General features: G+C 49.0%; 1 protein-coding gene across 2 annotated transcripts in view; it reads right to left on the bottom strand.

Moving 5' to 3' along the window:
- Positions 1-16,351, bottom strand: part of LOC126536836 (uncharacterized) — a 91,304-nt gene extending 74,953 nt beyond the window's left edge. For both annotated transcript variants that reach the window (XM_050183844.3, XM_055073554.1), the window contains exon 1: positions 15,752-16,351. In XM_050183844.3, coding sequence (XP_050039801.1) covers positions 15,752-15,838 — 87 coding nt within the window. In that variant the 5' untranslated portion in view covers positions 15,839-16,351. The remainder of the gene's footprint in view (positions 1-15,751) is intronic.
- Positions 16,352-19,081: the final 2,730 nt, after the last annotated feature.

Below are 19,081 nucleotides of genomic sequence, written 5' to 3'. Positions count from 1 at the left end.
CCGACCGACCGACCGACCGACCGACCGACCGACCGACCGACCGACCGACCGACCGACCGACCGACCGACCGACCGACCGACCGACCGACCGACCGACCGACCGACCGACCGACCGACCGACCGACCGACCGACCGACCGACCGACCGACCGACCGACCGACCGACCGACCGACCGACCGACCGACCGACCGACCGACCGACCGACCGACCGACCGACCGACCGACCGACCGACCGACCGACCGACCGACCGACCGACCGACCGACCGACCGACCGACCGACCGACCGACCGACCGACCGACCGACCGACCGACCGACCGACCGACCGACCGACCGACCGACCGACCGACCGACCGACCGACCGACCGACCGACCGACCGACCGACCGACCGACCGACCGACCGACCGACCGACCGACCGACCGACCGACCGACCGACCGACCGACCGACCGACCGACCGACCGACCGACCGACCGACCGACCGACCGACCGACCGACCGACCGACCGACCGACCGACCGACCGACCGACCGACCGACCGACCGACCGACCGACCGACCGACCGACCGACCGACCGACCGACCGACCGACCGACCGACCGACCGACCGACCGACCGACCGACCGACCGACCGACCGACCGACCGACCGACCGACCGACCGACCGACCGACCGACCGACCGACCGACCGACCGACCGACCGACCGACCGACCGACCGACCGACCGACCGACCGACCGACCGACCGACCGACCGACCGACCGACCGACCGACCGACCGACCGACCGACCGACCGACCGACCGACCGACCGACCGACCGACCGACCGACCGACCGACCGACGGACGGACGGACGGACGGACGGACGGACGGACGGACGGACGGACGGACTTTACCACAGACAAAGCTAACAACAAACAGACAAAGCTAACTTTAGCCAGAGTTTAAAAGATATCTAAATGCCACGTAACTGGACAGAACAAAGATAATGTTGTTTGCCGTCGCCTGGAAATACTCAATCTTTTTCATACCGCCTAATGAGATAATTAGTGTTAATTAATGGACTTCTCAAATACTATAATGAGATGAAAAGTGTCAATGAGAAAATTGTAAAACGCCATGAAAAACTCCCGATGCAGATTTCTGTTCCTTAATACGTGCTACATAAAAGTTTTTCCGAGAGGGAAAAAAATCCCGCGAATACACGCAAACACGTTTGTGTGTGGCACACACGCACACACACACGTCCATGCTTTCTTCGATCATGCCCTTTCTATACTTGGCAGTCTTAAATGAAATTAAAGTGGCATTCCAGGCACAGAGTGTGCACGACCACAATCGCAAATCACGTTCTCGCTTGGTTTTAGCAGAAGCCACGACCACACAGGCGTTAAACTTGGCATTGTAGAATTGTTTAATTACATTTTAAGAACTGTATTTGCGAATCAGTACTTTTAGGACTACAGATAATGCTTTACTAGGAGCGGCTGTGACATTTCTGGTGAATTCCGCCGCAAATATGTCACTTATCAGGACGGTGCAAGATAAACCAAACGCAAACAGTGAAGAACACATCATTGGACGCGTTTTTATGTTCGGTTCATCTTGGGCCACCCTATATATGCCTGCTTGTCTGCGTATTGGTCGAGAACGCTTTCCTACAGCTAGTATGACACCTAGTGCGGGAATAGTAGCCGGAAAACGCGAGCAGAACCACACACGAAAAAAAGAAAGAAAAAAGAAAGCTAAGCTAGAATAAGAAAAAAGCAAGGCTTAGGTATATATTCGGCGTTTGCAGCAGTTTCATAAACTTACATGATCCTACGCTTCTAGGCTTTCCGTGTCCGTTCATATATACATACATATATATTTTTTCAAAACGATCTTCTGGTACACTTTTTTCAAACCATCTAATCGGCGCTCAACCTTGCGTGAAATCGAAAGCGCTTTATACTGGCGACCTATTTCGAAATGGTACAAGGTGGCTCCTAACACATTCCATGCAAGTGGAAAATGGAAGCTGTTTTCGTATACATTCAACGAGCCGTCACAATCTGCTCGTCGAATATGGGGGGTAAAGAGGCAGCATCGCACAATTGTGCCTCGGGGTTATACTGGAAGAGAATGGCATATTCTGTAAGAAAATCGTCTCATACTTGCTGACTGCCTTTTTCGCAACGCTGCTTTATTTGCAAGAGATAAGACTACATTGCTCAACGCCTGAGCAGCGAAAGCTTTAAAAAATTTTAAATTATGGGGTTTTACGTGCCAAAACCACTTTCTGGTTATGAGGTACGCCGTAGTGGAGGACTCCGGAAATTTCGACTGCCTGGGGTTCTTTAACGTGCACCTAAATCTAAGTACACGGGTGTTTTCGCATTTCGCCCCCATCGAAATGCGGCCGCCGGGGCCGGGATTCGATCCCGCGGCCTCGTGCTCAGCAGCCCTACACCATAGTCACTGAGCAACCACGGCGGGTCGAAAGCTTTTGGAAGTCATCTGATTCCAGTCTCCATGCACGTTCGTTATCACAAAGCAAACAAGAAAAGCTATGTATCACGTGAACGCTGGGATTTTTTTTTAGCACATTATACTGCGAAGTCATCGTAGAGCATGCTCATTTCATATGGCGGGCTCTAAGCTCGCATTCTGTGGTACATTCAGAGAAATATTCAGTCCGTCCATTTTAGGATATTTTCATTGCGAACAACATTCACGAGCAACAGGGTGTTTTTACATAATTCGCACACACTGGATGACAGTACTACCACATCTGGAAACAACACTGCTCTGACAAGTTACCGTAATTAAGCCGGCATATTCCAAGTTTCCACGACTATACTGCAGCCTTTTGTTATCCCCAAAATTACACCTCTTAGACTGCAGTGTTGGAAGAATATAAGTACGAAGATAAGTCATCAGGCTAGGTGTAAAATCTCAATGCAGAAATACAATGTTGAGAGATAGGAGAAACACATCTAAATGTACTCTAACAAATAAGTGCTCAATTTTGAATGACGACCATGGGAGGTTCCGTTATTGGGGACAATGCTGACGATTTACACATTTCAGCGAATACGGGGATCCTCGATTGCTATAGTTGGAATTAAGAAGAAGCCTTTCTGTCATGCGTCACATATCCAAGATTGGCCGAAAAAATCGAAGGCCAAAACAAAACTGTGTTGCTCAATCACGCTCACTTAGCACGTCTGGATTCGAGATTTTCCACCTGATGTTATGCGTAGTTTTGCGTTCAACTTTGTCGCTGCTTGGTATTAAAAGTAGCTCTTGATTTTTTTTTCTCGAGGGGGAGGGAGGGGGTTAGTAGCGGAGGGAAGGCTCGCGGCAAGATACATTTAAAGAAAAGTCAGCTGATGTTTCCATATCCGCGAGACTGCGGAAGTCTTATTTCATTATGCCGTTACTTGCGAACGCTTTTTTCGCCAATGAATAAATATGCACGACTGTAATAGTCCGTGCATAGAAATATATGATTAAAATAGGCACAACGCGCTCTTTTCAGAACTGCGTTTTAAGTATCGGAATGCAGCGAGACTAGCAGTACTCCAAGAAGTGCCGACAACACACATATCAATGCGCTGAAGTGATTCCTGCCTGACCACTGCAGAAAGAAGCTTTAGTTATGTATCAAAGTTTGTAGAGAAAGAGAGTTAAAATGGATACTTTAGTAAGAGCTAGATATGTTAATCTAGCGAAATGTTTGATTTGCTACTCCAACTTATTAGGGTGGAAAGTGAAACAGAAGGAAAAATAATATTGAAACACGAACGTCGAAGAAAAAAAGCATAAAAATGATCTTGCTCTCCGCTGCCATCTCCTGTTCACAGAGTGAACCATATAATTTCCTAAATGCTATAAACAATAATAAAGCAAGCGATGCAGCTCCTGAACCTTTTGCGCTGGTGCGTGATACCATGAGCTTATCGGCCTCAAAGAAGTATACTATGCATATGGTCAACAGTTGCACTGCAAGGACGAGTGCATGCGCGAGGCGTCTAAAACGTTCCAGGCCGGCATTATACATGGCTGTCAATAACATGTCCCGCGCAATGTGGCATTCGGATGCGCCAGCCTTCATTCGCCTAGTTTTCTTCCCGTTCTACGTCCTGTAACTTCAGACTACTTCAGTCCGCGCAACATAAACAGTTTGAAGCCAAATGCTTATGCATCTCGTTGATGAATTAAAGGCAGTTTAATAATAATAATAATAATAATAATAATAATAATAATAATAATAATTTATTGACCCTTAAAGGCCCCTGTTGCGGCATTACATAACGCGGACGCATAAAGAAAGAAGCAACGCAGAAACAGTCGTTTCGAATTAAGTAATAAAAGAAATCATGAGCCATTCCACTCTGTGAAGGTGGTTGACCAGCGAAGCTGTTTAGTACACGACACGGTCGTGACACATAATTTCGAGCAAAGGTACGAACTCATTTGTTGTTCTGATGGGTCGTGATCGTGACGAAAGGTGCACACACACTCATGTATTGTGTTGACGGGTGGTCGTTATTTCACTCGCAACTGCAATCGCATTCTTTGATAATGCCAAATCGATGCACTTACGCCGCTGGGTGGTCGGTTGAGCCGGATCAGTGTGTCATCGCAAGAGATATGTCTGCAACGCGGAACGCGCGAACTACTCCCTTTTTGGTACCGACACATCCACATTCAAATCACCGACGACGACAACAGGGGTTGTGTCATCGCAGTCAATTTTTAGAGTGTAGCGGTTGTCCTAGCTTTGCGTAAGCTAAAAGCTTCCAGGACAACCGCGGTAATAATCACAGACTCTTTATCGTCGTGCACCTAACTTACTGCTCCAGGTGAGTCGCATATATTAAAGACATTGTACTCACTGGCTCCAAGTCATTTGCGGAGTTTACGATTAATATGGGTACCTGGGCTCAAAGGTATATTTATGAATGAAGCGGCAGATAGCTCGGCCAAGGATTTTATTAGAGGCAGTGTGTTTACCCTTCTTTCAACGACAGACTTTACCACGTCTGTCAGGTTTATAAGACACATCCTTTTGACATCAAAGTCAAATCTAACATCATCCACAGAACTGCACCATTTACAATTCCCTTGGAGCAGAAAATTTCACAAAACCAGACAGACGGAAGTGACATTAAGGAGACTACGATGTCGAGTCCCACCCCTTAATTTATACATGCACCGATCTGGTCGGGGACTTTCCCATTTGTGTCATTTTTCCAATGCATTAGAAACGATTGAAGGACCACCGGCGTTTCTACTCTCTGAGAAAAAGGACATTACATATTACAATGCGACAGCTCGGCCTGCCACTGAACATTCCTGTACTGCTGTTTTCGGAGCGTCTGTGCTTGGGCACTTATGCAGGAATGTATGCATCGCCATAGAAAAATGCATTACTGAATCTAACCGATTTCATTGTTGACCGTGCTATTCATTTCATTATTCCCTTGTTGCCTCAGTTATCAATATATATACATTTTTATATTGAATTTCTGTCTCCTGTATCGCCCCGGACATTACCCGCTTTAATTTATTCATAAAAAATAAAGTCTTCTAAATTCATTCTTTTAATACGTATGTGAAACCTGCCCGACTCTTGGCCAATCCCCATGAGTGTGTATGTGCTAAAGACATTAAGACCACCACCACCACCACCACCATCATCATCATCAGTGCGGAAAAGCAGCGTAGACAAAAATTAAATTAATTAAACTATGGGGCTTTACGTGCCAAAATCACGCTCTGATTATGAGGCACGCCGTACAGGGGGACTACGGAAATTTGCACCACCTGCAGTATTTAACATGCACCTAAATATAAGTACACGGGTGTTTTCGCATTTCGCCCCCATCGAAATGCGGCCACCGTGGCCAAGCAGCGCAGACAGCACGGCCATTACCTCAAAAAGAAAAGAAGACAGCGCGCACATCCGGAAGAGAAAACAAAACGAAGAAAAGAAGGAAGAGGGGTAAGGCCGACGTGGCCTGGAAGCAACGAGGAGTGGGGTGGCAGAACACCGCTATATAAGGAGCAAGAGGTGCGATCGAGCACTTCATAATTCTTTTTTCTTTATGGTTAAATGGAACTACCACGTTCTTGACCAATTCCCCAGAGTGGGTATGTGCCACTAACGTCTAGGGCTCTACATCTACACTTAGCGCAAAGGCGGTGAACCAGCGGTGTCGGCAACGAAGACCTGAGCAGGAAGAGGACGCCAGTGGCCCCGCACCAGTCTGGCTTGATCCTCCACGCCCCACGGCTGTGCCCCGTGGTTTCCGACAAAGGCTCGAGGTCAACGGCCCCGTCCTACGCTCGGGGACAACCTCACCTTCGCTGACGGCAATGAAGAAGAAGCCCGTTCTACGCGACGGAGACAACTCCTCAACAGAGATGCCAGTGGTCCACGAGGCCACACGAAAGCACAACGCCATGGCGGATACGTAGGCGCCCCATCGTAGTTGATTTGTTAGGACATATGCGGGAAATGCGAACTGGATCGCGTAGGGACTCATGAAAGATAGCGGAAAACTGTAGATACCAAATTTACAGAAATTCAGTGTAACTATATGGGCGGGTTTGCGTGGATTTCATGTGGAGTTGTGCATTGTGTGTTAATATTGTCACGTGGTGGTGACGTTGAATAACACAGTAGCAATACTGTGAACGACAAAACAAACTTTTATTGGGCGAACCTCTGCCCACAAAACAGGCTACACTTATAGCACAACGATAGCGGCGAACACGCTCGGCGATCGTCGAAAATCTGATCAGCGGGTCAAGCGCGTCGGCTTTTATACAACAGTCGTCGAATGTTCCAGACTAATCGTTGGGACCCGCATGCCTTCCACAAAGTTCTACAACATTCGAGTCACGCGATGAAACAGATAACACAAGGTTCGGCGACAACAGACATCGGATAGAAGCATCGCTAACTTTCCAGAAACTTCGGATACATGCAGACGCGTCCCGCGCTGTGCGATAACATTTGTTAGGCGGCGAAACGTGGTTGCCTGTTAAATATAAGTACACGTGTCAATACCCCCCTCTTAAAAAAGCATCGACCCGATGCTGCATACAAATGAAAGCAATAAAGAAAAACACCCGTAGCAAAGAAAACAAAAATAAGGAAGTTCGTCAGCGTCCGTAAAAGGGTTTCAGACGCACCACGTGGAGCACTTCAGATCGTGTGCGGCGCCGCTGTGAATGCGAAATTCCGTCTGGCCCGACCTCATAGTGGCCCGACCTCATAGTCCAGTGCGCCAATACGTCGGATGATCTTGTACGGTCCGAAATAGCGACGCAAAAGCTTCTCGCTCAGTCCTCGTCGGCGTATAGGGGTCCAAACCCAAACACGGTCACCGGGCTGGTACTCGACGAAGCGTCGTCGGAGGTTGTAGTGTCGGCTGTCGGTCCTCTGCTGGCTCTTGATTCGCAGGCGGGCGAGCTGTCGGGCTTCTTCGGCGCGCTGGAGATAGCTAGCGACGTCAACATTCTCTTCGCCAGTTACGTGCGGCAGCATGGCGTCAAGCGTCGTCGTCGGGTTCCTGCCGTAAACCAGCTTAAACGGCGTGATCTGTGTTGTTTCTTGCACCGCCGTGTTGTACGCAAAGGTTACGTACGGCAGGACCGCGTCCCACGTCTTGTGTTCGACGTCGACGTACATTGCTAGCATGTCGGCGAGGGTCTTGTTCAGGCGCTCCGTGAGACCATTCGTCTGCGGATGGTAGGCAGTTGTCTTCCTGTGGCTTGTCTGGCTGTACTGCAGAATGGCTTGGGTGAGCTCTGCTGTAAAAGCCGTTCCTCTGTCGGTGATGAGGACTTCTGGGGCACCATGTCGCAGCAGGATGTTCTCGACGAAAAATTCCGCCACTTCGGCTGCGCTGCCTTTTGGTAGAGCTTTAGTTTCAGCAAAGCGGGTGAGATAGTCTGTCGCCACGACGATCCACTTATTCCCGGATGTTGATATCGGAAACGGCCCCAACAAATCCATCCCAATCTGCTGGAATGGTCGGCGAGGTGGTTCGATCGGCTGTAGTAATCCTGCTGGCCTTGTCGGTGGTGCCTTGCGTCGTTGACAGTCTCGGCATGTCTTGACGTAACGGGCGACGTCGGCGGTCAGACGCGGCCAGTAATACCTTTCCTGTATTCTCGACGGCGTCCGGGAGAATCCGAGGTGCCCAGCGGTTGGATCGTCGTGTAGGGCGTGCAGTATTTCTGGACGCAGTGCTGACGGTACAACAAGAAGGTAGCTGGCGCGGACTGGTGAGAAGTTCTTCTTCACGAGCAGGTTGTTTTGTAGCGTGAACGACGACAACCCGCGCTTAAATGCCCTAGGGACAACGTCGGTGTTCCCTTCCAAATACTCGACGAGGCCTTTTAACTCCGGGTCTGCTCGTTGCTGTTTAGTGAAGTCTTCCGCGCTTATTATCCCAAGGAAGGCGTCGTCGTCCTCATCGTCTTGCGGCGGGGGATCGATGGGGGCGCGCGATAAGCAGTCGGCGTCGGAGTGTTTTCTTCCGGACTTGTATATTACCGTGACGTCATATTCTTGTAGTCTGAGGCTCCACCGCGCCAGCAGTCCTGAAGGGTCCTTTAAGTTAGCTAGCCAACACAATGCATGATGGTCACTGACGACTTTGAATGGCCTGCCATAGAGGTAAGGGCGGAATTTAGCTATAGCCCAAATGATGGCGAGGCATTCCTTTTCAGTCGTAGAATAGTTGCTTTCCGCTTTTGACAGCGACCGGCTAGCATACGATATCACCCTTTCAAGTCCTTCTTTCCTCTGGACTAGGACGGCACCGAGGCCTAGGCTACTGGCGTCAGTGTGGATTTCGGTATCGGCGTCCTCGTCGAAGTGTGCAAGTACCGTCGGCGACTGCATGTGTCGTTTGAGTTCTTGAAATGCCTTGGCCTGACGGCGGTCGACGGCGGCGTATGTCATCGCTTCTGGCTGGGGCTGCGGTAATTGAGGTTGCACCTCAGGAACCCCAAGCGATCGCTGAACCTCATCTTTCACGATGTCAGCGATCGAAGCTACTTGAGGCTGCGACGAAGGCAGGACCTTGCGCAGTTCTTCGCGCACAATGGCCCTGATGGTCTCTTGAAGGTCGTCCGAACCCAGTCCTTGGATGGCATACTGCGGCGTGTGCCCCTGGCGGTTATATTGACGGGTGAGCATCTCCAGAGTTTTCTCGATCATCGATGCCTCTGCAGAAAACTCAGCCACAGCCTTCGGTGGGTTACGAATAAGTCCGGCGAAAAGGTCTTGCTTGACGCCGCGCATCAGGAAGCGAACTTTTTTCTCCTCCGACATTTCCGGGTCGGCGTGCCGGAAAAGACGGGCCATCTCCTCCGTGAAGATCGCGATCGTCTCGTTTGGCAGCTGCACTCTGGTTTCTAGTAGAGCTTGGGCTCGCTCTTTTCGCACGACGCTTGTAAACGTGTGCAAGAAGCCGCTTCGGAACAGGTCCCCCGTCGTTAAGGTGGCTTCCCGATTCTGGAACCACGTCCTGACGGCGTCTTCCAATGCGAAATAGACATGCCGCAGCTTGTTGTCGCTGTCCCAACTGTTAAACTTAGCGACCCTTTCATACGTCTCCAGCCAGCTTTCCGGGTCCTCAAATGTGGAACCGCGGAACGTCGGTGGCTCCCTGGGCTGCTGCAGAACTATTGGGGCTGCTCCGGCTGCCATTGGGGCTGTCTTCTTGGTCGTCTCTGGACGAACTTCTCTGACGCTCTTCTTGGTCGTCTCTGGTAGAATTCCGTGTTCCGGGGGCAGCTGCTGTAGCCGGCGGCTTGCTCGATGTTCCGGGACGGCGCTGGTGTTGTCTTTGCGGTCCGGGCTTGAATTACGGCTTGTCGGGGGCGTCCGGTACATGAACGTAAAGCACCTCCACCAGATGTCACGTGGTGGTGACGTTGAATAACACAGTAGCAATACTGTGAACGACAAAACAAACTTTTATTGGGCGAACCTGTGCCCACAAAACAGGCTACACTTATAGCACAACGATAGCGGCGAACACGCTCGGCGATCGTCGAAAATCTTATCAGCGAGTCAAGCGCGTCGGCTTTTATACAACAGTCGTCGAATGTTCCAGACTAATCGTTGGGACCCGCATGCCTTCTACAAAGTTCTACAACATTCGAGTCACGCGATGAAATCAGATAACACAAGGTTCGGCGACAACAGACAGCGGATAGAAGCATCGCTAACTTTCCAGAAACTTCGGATACATGCAGACGCGTCTCGCGCTGTGCGATAACATTTGTTAGGCGGCGAAACGTGGTTGCCTGTTAAATATAAGTACACGTGTCAATATTATAAAAGTATTATATTATATATTATATTATTATAGTATATTATATTCATTTCTTGTGCGCCGGGAACCGTGACAAAAGATGCAAAGAAGGAAAATACTCCTAAACACGTAACAGCAAGACTCAAACTGTTTGTTAGTGTAAGCCGAAATCTGGAAATGTTACGTTCGGCTACTATGTGTTTAGGTAAACTATTCCACTTCTCAATAGCTATAGGCAAGAAGGCGTTATTGAAGGATCTAGTTGAGCCGTGAAGACGTTGAAGACTGAGGGAAATAAAAAGACGACGTGAAGTAAGATGTGGTGGCAAAAGAAGCGAGTTGCGTAATTATCTAAAGTTGTAATAAAGCTTTTTAAGTAGACATAGGCGATAAATTTTTCCGCGATATTCCAGTGGATTGATGTCGATGAATGATTTGGTGCTTCCAGAAATTATCCGATAGTCGTACCGGAAAGTAATAAATCAGACTGCGCGGTTCTGGGTGGCTTCAAGTAGGTCAACAAGCTACGCTTAGTGGGTGTTCCATATTGCCGATGGGAATTCCAGTTATGTATGGATAAGTGTCTCGTAGGCCAGTTTACGGATCACAGGGGGTGACAGTGAAAGGGATCGTCTTATGAATCCAAGGAATTTCTAAGTTGCAGACGCCAGATTTCTGATATGTTCGGACCATGAAAGTTTGCTAGTCATTGTAACGTTAAGGTACCTGTATGGAAAAACTTTCTGAACTGGTGTGAGTAAGGGTACGAATTGAGAGAGTGTTTCTGTGATATGCACATGAACTTGCATCTTGTGACGTTCAGCTGGATGAGCCACTCGGCCCACCATTGTTCAAATGTGTTGAGGTAGCGCTGTAAAAGCAACTAATCGTTTTATGACCTTATGCGGCAGTACAGCATGCAGGAATCGGTTAAGAACCGGATGGATGACGAAATGCCAAAAGGAAGGTCACCAATGAAAATTAAAAATGAAAGGTGTCCGAGGACTGGACCTTGTGGCCCTCCATATAATACTTCAGCGACCGTAGAGTGACGGTCCCCAATCACAGTGAACTGTGATCGGCCACTTGGGAAGCAGTGGATCCAGGACGTGGCTAGTGGGTGGAGACATAGGCAAAGGCAGTTTCAGCCTTAGTCCTTCATGAGGCACACGGTCAAATATTTTGGAAAAGTCCAGGTAAACTAGACCTGTTTGGAAGAGGCAGTCAAGGTTTAGATGGAGGTCGGTAGTGAATTCAAAGAGCTGAATCCTAGCCGGAAGATATGTTGGTTTCTGAAAAGGAAGGAGTTTTCTTCGAGATGAGAGGCAACGTTAGAATAGATTCTGTCTCGAGACGTTTACAGGCGATACAGGTAAGTGATAACAGACGGTAATTTGAAGGATCAGTTCGGTCACCGCTTCTGAAAACTGTGACAACTTTCCTTATCTTCCAGCCGTTAGGAATTGTACTGGTGCTTACGGACTGCGAAAAGATGATTTGTAAAGATTTACTAGTAAGCATCGTAGTGCCTTTGATGAATTTAGCCAGAGCGTTACCAGGACCGGGAGCGCTGGAGGCTTGAATATTGTCGACCAGGGCCGCTATCTTGTGCACGTTCCAAAAGCCGACGTTCGATTTCGCCTCGCGCGATTGTCCAGGCCGCGCCGATATCGTGGCCTATAGGCCAATCTAGTCCAATCGCATGAGGTGAAATCGAATGTCGGCTTTTCGAACGTGTCCAAGATAGCGACCCAGGGCCAAAATGCCCTCAGACCATTGAATGGGAGACATGCGCGAAAAGTTGCAGTCGGGAAGGGTACGCTTATTTGGGGCGGGTTCTAGTGAAAACAGAAGTAAGCATTCAGGCCATCGGATCGGTGCTTGGTAGGGGCAGGTGAGCCATGTGAATATGCCAATTTTATGTTGTGAAAAACGCCAAATCCGAGCTGTTCGTCCTCACACCGCTTCGACCTGGACGGAAGCGCGCTCCCCTTCGGGAGTGTGATCACATCAATATTGTGACTGCATCGGGGCAACGCATCCCCGAAGTTCCCAAGATCAGGGTCTTGGCCTGCTGCTCAACAAGAGCGGCCGCAACGACCAGACCATCAACAAGCTTACCACCAAGGCAATGGATGCCATCCGGCTCATACACCGAGTCTCTACACGACGGGCGGGCATGCGTGAAGACAGTCTCGTGCGCCTTGTCCAGTCGTTCGTGATCAGTCACATCGCCTACGTTGCGACCTACCTCAACTGGCACGTCACTGACAGGACCAAGATCAACACGCTGATCAGACGGGCTTACAAGAGTGCGCTGGGTTTAATGGAGACCACGAGTACGGCTCGGCTACTGCAGCTCGGCGTCCATAACACCCTAGAAGAAATAGCCGAGGCGCAGCTCACCGCGCAATTCGAGCGCCTCTCTACCACCAAGACGGGCCGCAGTATACTAACGTCCCTGGGTTACAACCCCCAAGCTCCCAGCCGGCAACCGTGCGAGATCACAGATGGGGCGCTGGCCCACATTTACGTGGACCCCATCCCGAAGAACATGCACCCAGAGTACAACCAAGAACGGCGGCAGGCGCGGGCCAAGGCCCTCACCGAACAACACGCCCAAGACCCGCACGCCCGGTACGTGGACGCAGCGGCATAAAAGCGGGAAGGCTTCGCGGCAGTGATCGTTGCGGCGGCTACCGGCACCAAGACAACGGCAGCGAGCGTGCGGTGCACGAACGCCACAGACGCTGGGGAGGTTGCCATCGCTCTGGCGATCACCGAGGCTGAGTGTCGCACCGTGCTCAGCGACTCGAGGAATGCCGTGCGCAACTTTGCCAAGGGGCGAATATGCGCGCCGGCGGCCGCCATAATCGGCAAGCTCCAACTTCAAGACCGCGGCAGCACCGTCCGTATCAAGTGGTTCCCGGCACACGCCGGCGAGTGTGCATCCTCACCGAACCACAACGAGACGGCCCGTTCGGCGGCGCGAGCGCTTACTTTCCGCGCCCCCGAGAGTGACCATTCCGTGTGGTGGTTCGAAACCGAGGACAGATTGACTAGTTATGCCGAAGTAACCAAGCGTTACCGCTTAGTTCGACGGACAATGCCGCCTCCCCACCCGGCACTCAGTCGGGAGGAGGCCGTAATCCTAAGGCAAATACAGACCGCGTCACTCCTCGCCCCCGCAATGCTGCGCGTGCTTCACCCAGAGCTCTATCCGAGTGGGCTGGGTGGTGTTTGTGCAGCGGGTCCGGCGGACCAATGGCACATCATGTGGAACTGTGCCAGGTTCCCGACGGCAGCTACCTCCAGGACTTACCCACCCGAACTTCAAAGTGCACTGCACTCTGCAGACAAGGACTCACAACTATGGGCCGTCCAGCAGGCCCGGGGTGCTGTCGAAAAGCACAAGCTTCATGACCCAGTACAAAACGGGCCCAACTGGGCTAGTGCAGAGTAGGGTATCACCCCGGGTCGACGCTTGGCCAGCGTCACGACGCGTTAAACCGTCGTTTGCCGGCACATTATTAAAGTTATCCCTATCCTATCCTAACGCTGTGGTTCGTGGGTAAAGATTCCGAAAATTTGTGTGGGTTTTCAAGAAAGATAACCAAGAAGGTTATTATGAAGAAAAATTCTTCTTCCACTGTATCAATAATTGATTGTACAGGCGGTGGCACGCGAAATACTGTTCCCATTTTCCCATTTCAAGTCTGACAATTTAGCTGCCCGAAAAAAAAAAAAAAAACGCTTCTTATTGCTATCCAGCTTTCTTAGGGAGTTGGTGAAATACGGTCTACCGGTGTCGCCACGAATGCAGAAGAGGGGCTCGTATCTTTCGACAAGAGACTGTATTTTCTATTTCTTTTTTATGAAGTAACCAATTTTGTTTTACCCTTGTTGAGGAAGCGGACTGCTTAAAAAAAACGCACAAAAAAGTGTCTAATTCCTGATTGATTTTCGGGAAGTCTGTTTTTCTTGTAATCCTGGATGTATTTGGTTGAAGACTGACTGACGGGTACCTTAAATGTCAGGTCAGATAACATAATCTTATGATCGCTAAGGCCATCGATAGACTGTAACGATTGAACAGCGTCAGGACTTTAAACTTGTTCCAGGAAAGAAGAACAAACGATGAGCAGTTAGCAAATATAATATTGTTAAAAATGACATCCGCATATGTTATACAAAAGCAAAATAACAAAAAAGAATGAGTTTATTGTTCTCCTAATCACTTGTCACACACCAAAGTGAAGGATTGAGTATGCGCAGTAAGAACACGGACGCTATCGTTAGTGGTACAAAAATCATCATACATAATAATAATACAGATAGAAAGGACAACTACTACAAAAAATATGAATAAAATAAGCAAAATAAGAGAGGGAAGCCGATAAGCATATCTGTTACGTGCCCACCAGAATCATCGCTGAAGTTGAGGCACGCGCAGCGAAGGGCCCAGCTGCTCTAGCAACACTGAGATTCGCCATCCGACATAAACTGGGAACAAGTCTTCGTAAGTGAAATGTAGCGTAAGAGGAAATTTAAGGATTGCTTATCGTATGCGGAGAAAAAAATCGTTCAGCTAAAGGTGAAATGGCGGCACGAAATGAGAAAATGGTCAATTAAGCGTCTCCGCTTCGTTTCGTTGCTACAGAAGCAGAAATCGATTACTTTGCCATCGTATGAAGTTTCCAGGAAGCCCGCCATGCAGTAATGCAGTAAGAACGGGTGATTGTGTGTATCGTCGAGTCGCTGGCTGTCATTTGACATCTTCAAACGCAGTCCTATTTAGGCTAGTAATTCTGTAAGCGACTAGTCCTATGGCGCTTCATAAAGAAAATAGAAAGCTTGCTTTGTACAGCAGTGGAAATGATGACGCCTCGGCGTAAACAAACTTTGGGGGGAAGTGTTTTACGGTGCGCGGTAATTGTGCAATAAAGCCCAGCAATTCCCAAATGCTTGTTCTCCTAAGTGAGGCCATTCGGAAGCTATCAGCGAGTACGAAACGATGGCCGCGCAAGGAGTTCGGGAACACCTGGAATAAGTGAGATCAGCATAAATAATTCAATTACATATTATTTAGGTGGCTAAAGGGATAGATGGCATTTAACAAAGGAATAGGAAGAGTGACAAGTCTAAATAGCCCTTACTGGCCTTGTTGACTATGCATTTGCGCACAAAAGCGGTTCACCTTTGTTTGCATTATAGGTAAGCGTAAGACATGCAGAATCTTATTTTTTTTTATCGTGTGAATAGGTGTTTACTGCTATCAGCAAGCGAACTTCTGTAATGCCACGGCGCAACCATGCACAAAATTAATTTGATCAACATTAGCATTTCCCACAGAATATAAAAAATAATGATTCGATATCAGTCATCAGGTACAAAACGCTGCGTGGTCAAAGCGCACCAAGTATACTTACAACTGCCACCGCAGCAGCAATGGTGGCGGCTGTCTTGTAGATATTACCCTTGCGTCCTTCCTCTTCAATCCTTGTTAAGTTATCCATTACGCTCGTAGATTAGCGGACAGTCCTTGAAACGGACAGTGTAGGTGTGTCAGCCTAGCGAAGTCCTTTGAGGATTATCTTTCATACACCACACTGCGAACGCAAACGCAGACCGCTTCACGAATGGCTTCAACTCGAAACACTTTCGTGAACCGAGGCTTATTCCTAGGGTCCGCGGGCGCAGACCCGACGCCCGAAACGACAGGGAAGAGGCGGGGTCCCGAGTGCTGGGCAGTTTCGAACGTCCGTGGGTCGTCGACTCGTTTGAGGCGTTTCCACTTTGCGCTACGTCACCTCCGCATTATATCGACGTCAATGTTGGCTCTGCATGTTGTTTTCCCGGGGCCACCCTGCAAGAGAGCGCGTCCACAGCAGAATCACACCTGACACTCTTGCAGAGGCATTCGGGTGCACACCTATGCGCGTCTGCTCCTCGGACAGCTTGAACACTCGTCGGCCAGGGAGATAAGGCCAGGCACGCCAGGAGTAACCTCCCCCCCGCGCGCGCTACGCACTTCTCGCTTCGTGCAGATGCCCGCATGCCCGCGAGCACGCTCGTTATCGAGCGTTCCCGCTGATAAGATAAGCCGCTTCCATAGAACAAAATGGGTGAGTGCCTCTGGAAGCTTTGTAGCTTCATGGACGCCACATCTGCAGGACATTGCGTGCGTGCGTGGAGGTCGTCGCATATTTGTCGGCCTGGGATCGAAAGGCACATGCGCGTACATCTATAGAAGCCTCGCCTATCGGCGCACCGTGGCGGCATAAAGTTCGAGGTCGACAATGCTTCACAAGACGCGAAAATGGCGCCAAGAGTGCCTCTGACGCAAATCAGAAACCTCGAAAGCAGTGCGGTTCTTGCAGCCGCGTTCGGTGTCACACGTTCGAAATTTTCACAAAGGTAGTTCAAGAAACTCAAATCAAAATCCAAATATGCTGTATTTTACGTTCTTTTAAGATATAAAGTTTTCGTGTGGTGAAAGAACTGATGAACTGCAATGATAAAAAAGAAACAAAATCTAGGGATGTTGCAAATTCGAAGAAATATATTTGTTATATCGGCAAATGGGATAATACATTTGTGCTGCAAACGCACGCACGCACGCAAGCATGCGCTCACTCACTCACTCACTCACTCACTCACTCACTCACTCACTCACTCACTCACTCACTCACTCACTCACTCACTCACTCACTCACATTGAGTGACTGACTAGGATGTCGTCATTTATTCCGAGAGTTCAGGCCGAAAGGTGCTCCTTCCAAGAGCATGGTTTAACAAGAGATCAGCGAACAGGACTTTTGATAACACTAGGTTCGTGTTTGGCCATCTACATATACTGAAAGCGGGATAACAAAGTTAACAGGTGTGACTTGTATATGCGTTATCACGCACGCTGTCTTTTTCTTTTAATGAGTAAGCATTCTTTGGCGAGCACCCTAGCAAGATCACATACTTTGGGGGTGCACATCCAATTCCCCACCAAGAACGATTATTCGGCAAGCTCCCGCGCTCGAGGCCTGGGAGCGTATACGATGAAGACTGATGACCCAAAATGCAAAGTCATGCTGGCAGAGTAGGCTAACCGCGTCGCGGCCACATGACCTCCACGCTAGCTCCTCTGCCAGGGTTCTAATAAATAATACGCGTGCAATAAAGTTTAGTTTTCTCTCTCTCTCTAGCAAAAGCTGTCCGTCCCATGACGCCTTATTTCTGCAAAATAAATGGGTAGTTGGTGAATTTAACACATGCAATCGTTATAATAGTTGTTAGGAATGGCCGTACGGGGTGACAACGTGCCAGCTTTCATCCCGCTGCACGTGTTCCAATCCGGCCGGACGGGGCGCACTTCGGAGAACTCCGAATGGCCGGCAGCCACGTGGCGCGCGGTCAGCTCAGGAATGTGGTACTCGGCCGCGCCACCCGGGACAAAGCAGAGTTCTACGAAGCCCTCTGACGTCGGCTCCGGCCCTTTTCACCTGTGTGTATGTGCGGCACGTGTATGTGAGTCATCATCCTCCTCCAACAGCCCTCGCCCTCCTCCAAAAGGGCGGGTCATCTACGGTGACGTCGAACGGTGACGTCGAACGATGACTGGACGAACGTTTCCGTACACTGGGACTCAAGGGGGGACCAAGGGCTTATAAGCAGCGATTGCCGGCTGCTAGAGTGTGCTCGTCGTCGGGAGCTGAGTGCTCGTTGTCATGCTAGAAATGTACTAGTGAGCTGTGTGCTCGTAAGCTGTTTGCTGTAGGTTAGTCTTGCGGGCTCCATATGGGAGTCACGCTAGACTGTCGATGTATGTCTTGCCTTAAATGTTAATATGTAAATAAATCCTGTTCACCGAGTTCCTCTCTACGACCTTCAACTCCTTCAAATGGTGGCCAGGCGAGATCGTCCGACGACTTTAATATAGTGTAATAGTAGACGATTGGTAGCGTTAAAAAAAATGCTTCTGATCGGGATTCGAACCATGGACCGCAGCGTGTCTTTGTGAGCCACATTGGTAGGTAGCGTTAGAGATAAGAAATGGTTATATCGCCTTCACCGCACCAAAATCGTAACAAAAAAGGAACATAAAGAAGTTAACAGATGTAAACGTTATAAAAGTAATCGTAGATGATTGGTAGTTTTGGAAAAAATAAGCTGGTTACGGCTTCGTTACTGCGCCAAGGTTGTAATAAAAAAGGAAAATAAAGAAGTCACCACATGTAATCATTATAATAATGAAATAGTAGATGATTGGTAGTGTTAGAAAAAACAAAGAAAGAAAGAAACAACAAACTGGTTACCTCGCCTCCGCCGCATCAAGGTCGTTACAAAAAGAAAAGGAAAATAAAGAAGTTAACACATGTAATCGTTATTATAGCGTAACAGTAGATGATTGGTAACTTATGAGAAAAGAAAGCTGATGACGTCGCCTTAGTCGCGTCAAGGTCGTTACAAAAAATAATAATAAAAAAGCTATGGTGTGAGAAGAAAAAGAAGCCGGTAGTGACCGGGTTTCTGCTCAGTTCATACGATATATCTGCAGAATAAAAACGTAATTGGTTAATACCTGCAGTCGTTATAATAGTGTAATAGTAGATGATTGGTAGCGACGGGTAGACATGCATAAACTAGCTAAATAAGTAAGCAAAAGCGAAGTAGCAGCTGAGCCAAGTGGTGCTTACGCATTAGTAGGCAATTCTCAGAATTTCCGTAGCATTTTTAAATTTTAATTTGTGTGGTGTACAGTCCTC

This window comes from Dermacentor andersoni, chromosome 4 (assembly GCF_023375885.2).
Source record: "Dermacentor andersoni chromosome 4, qqDerAnde1_hic_scaffold, whole genome shotgun sequence".
In the NCBI taxonomy this organism is placed as follows: domain Eukaryota; kingdom Metazoa; phylum Arthropoda; class Arachnida; order Ixodida; family Ixodidae; genus Dermacentor; species Dermacentor andersoni.
Note: the sequence above shows the minus strand (reverse complement) of the source record. Positions and strands in the feature narration are given on the sequence as shown.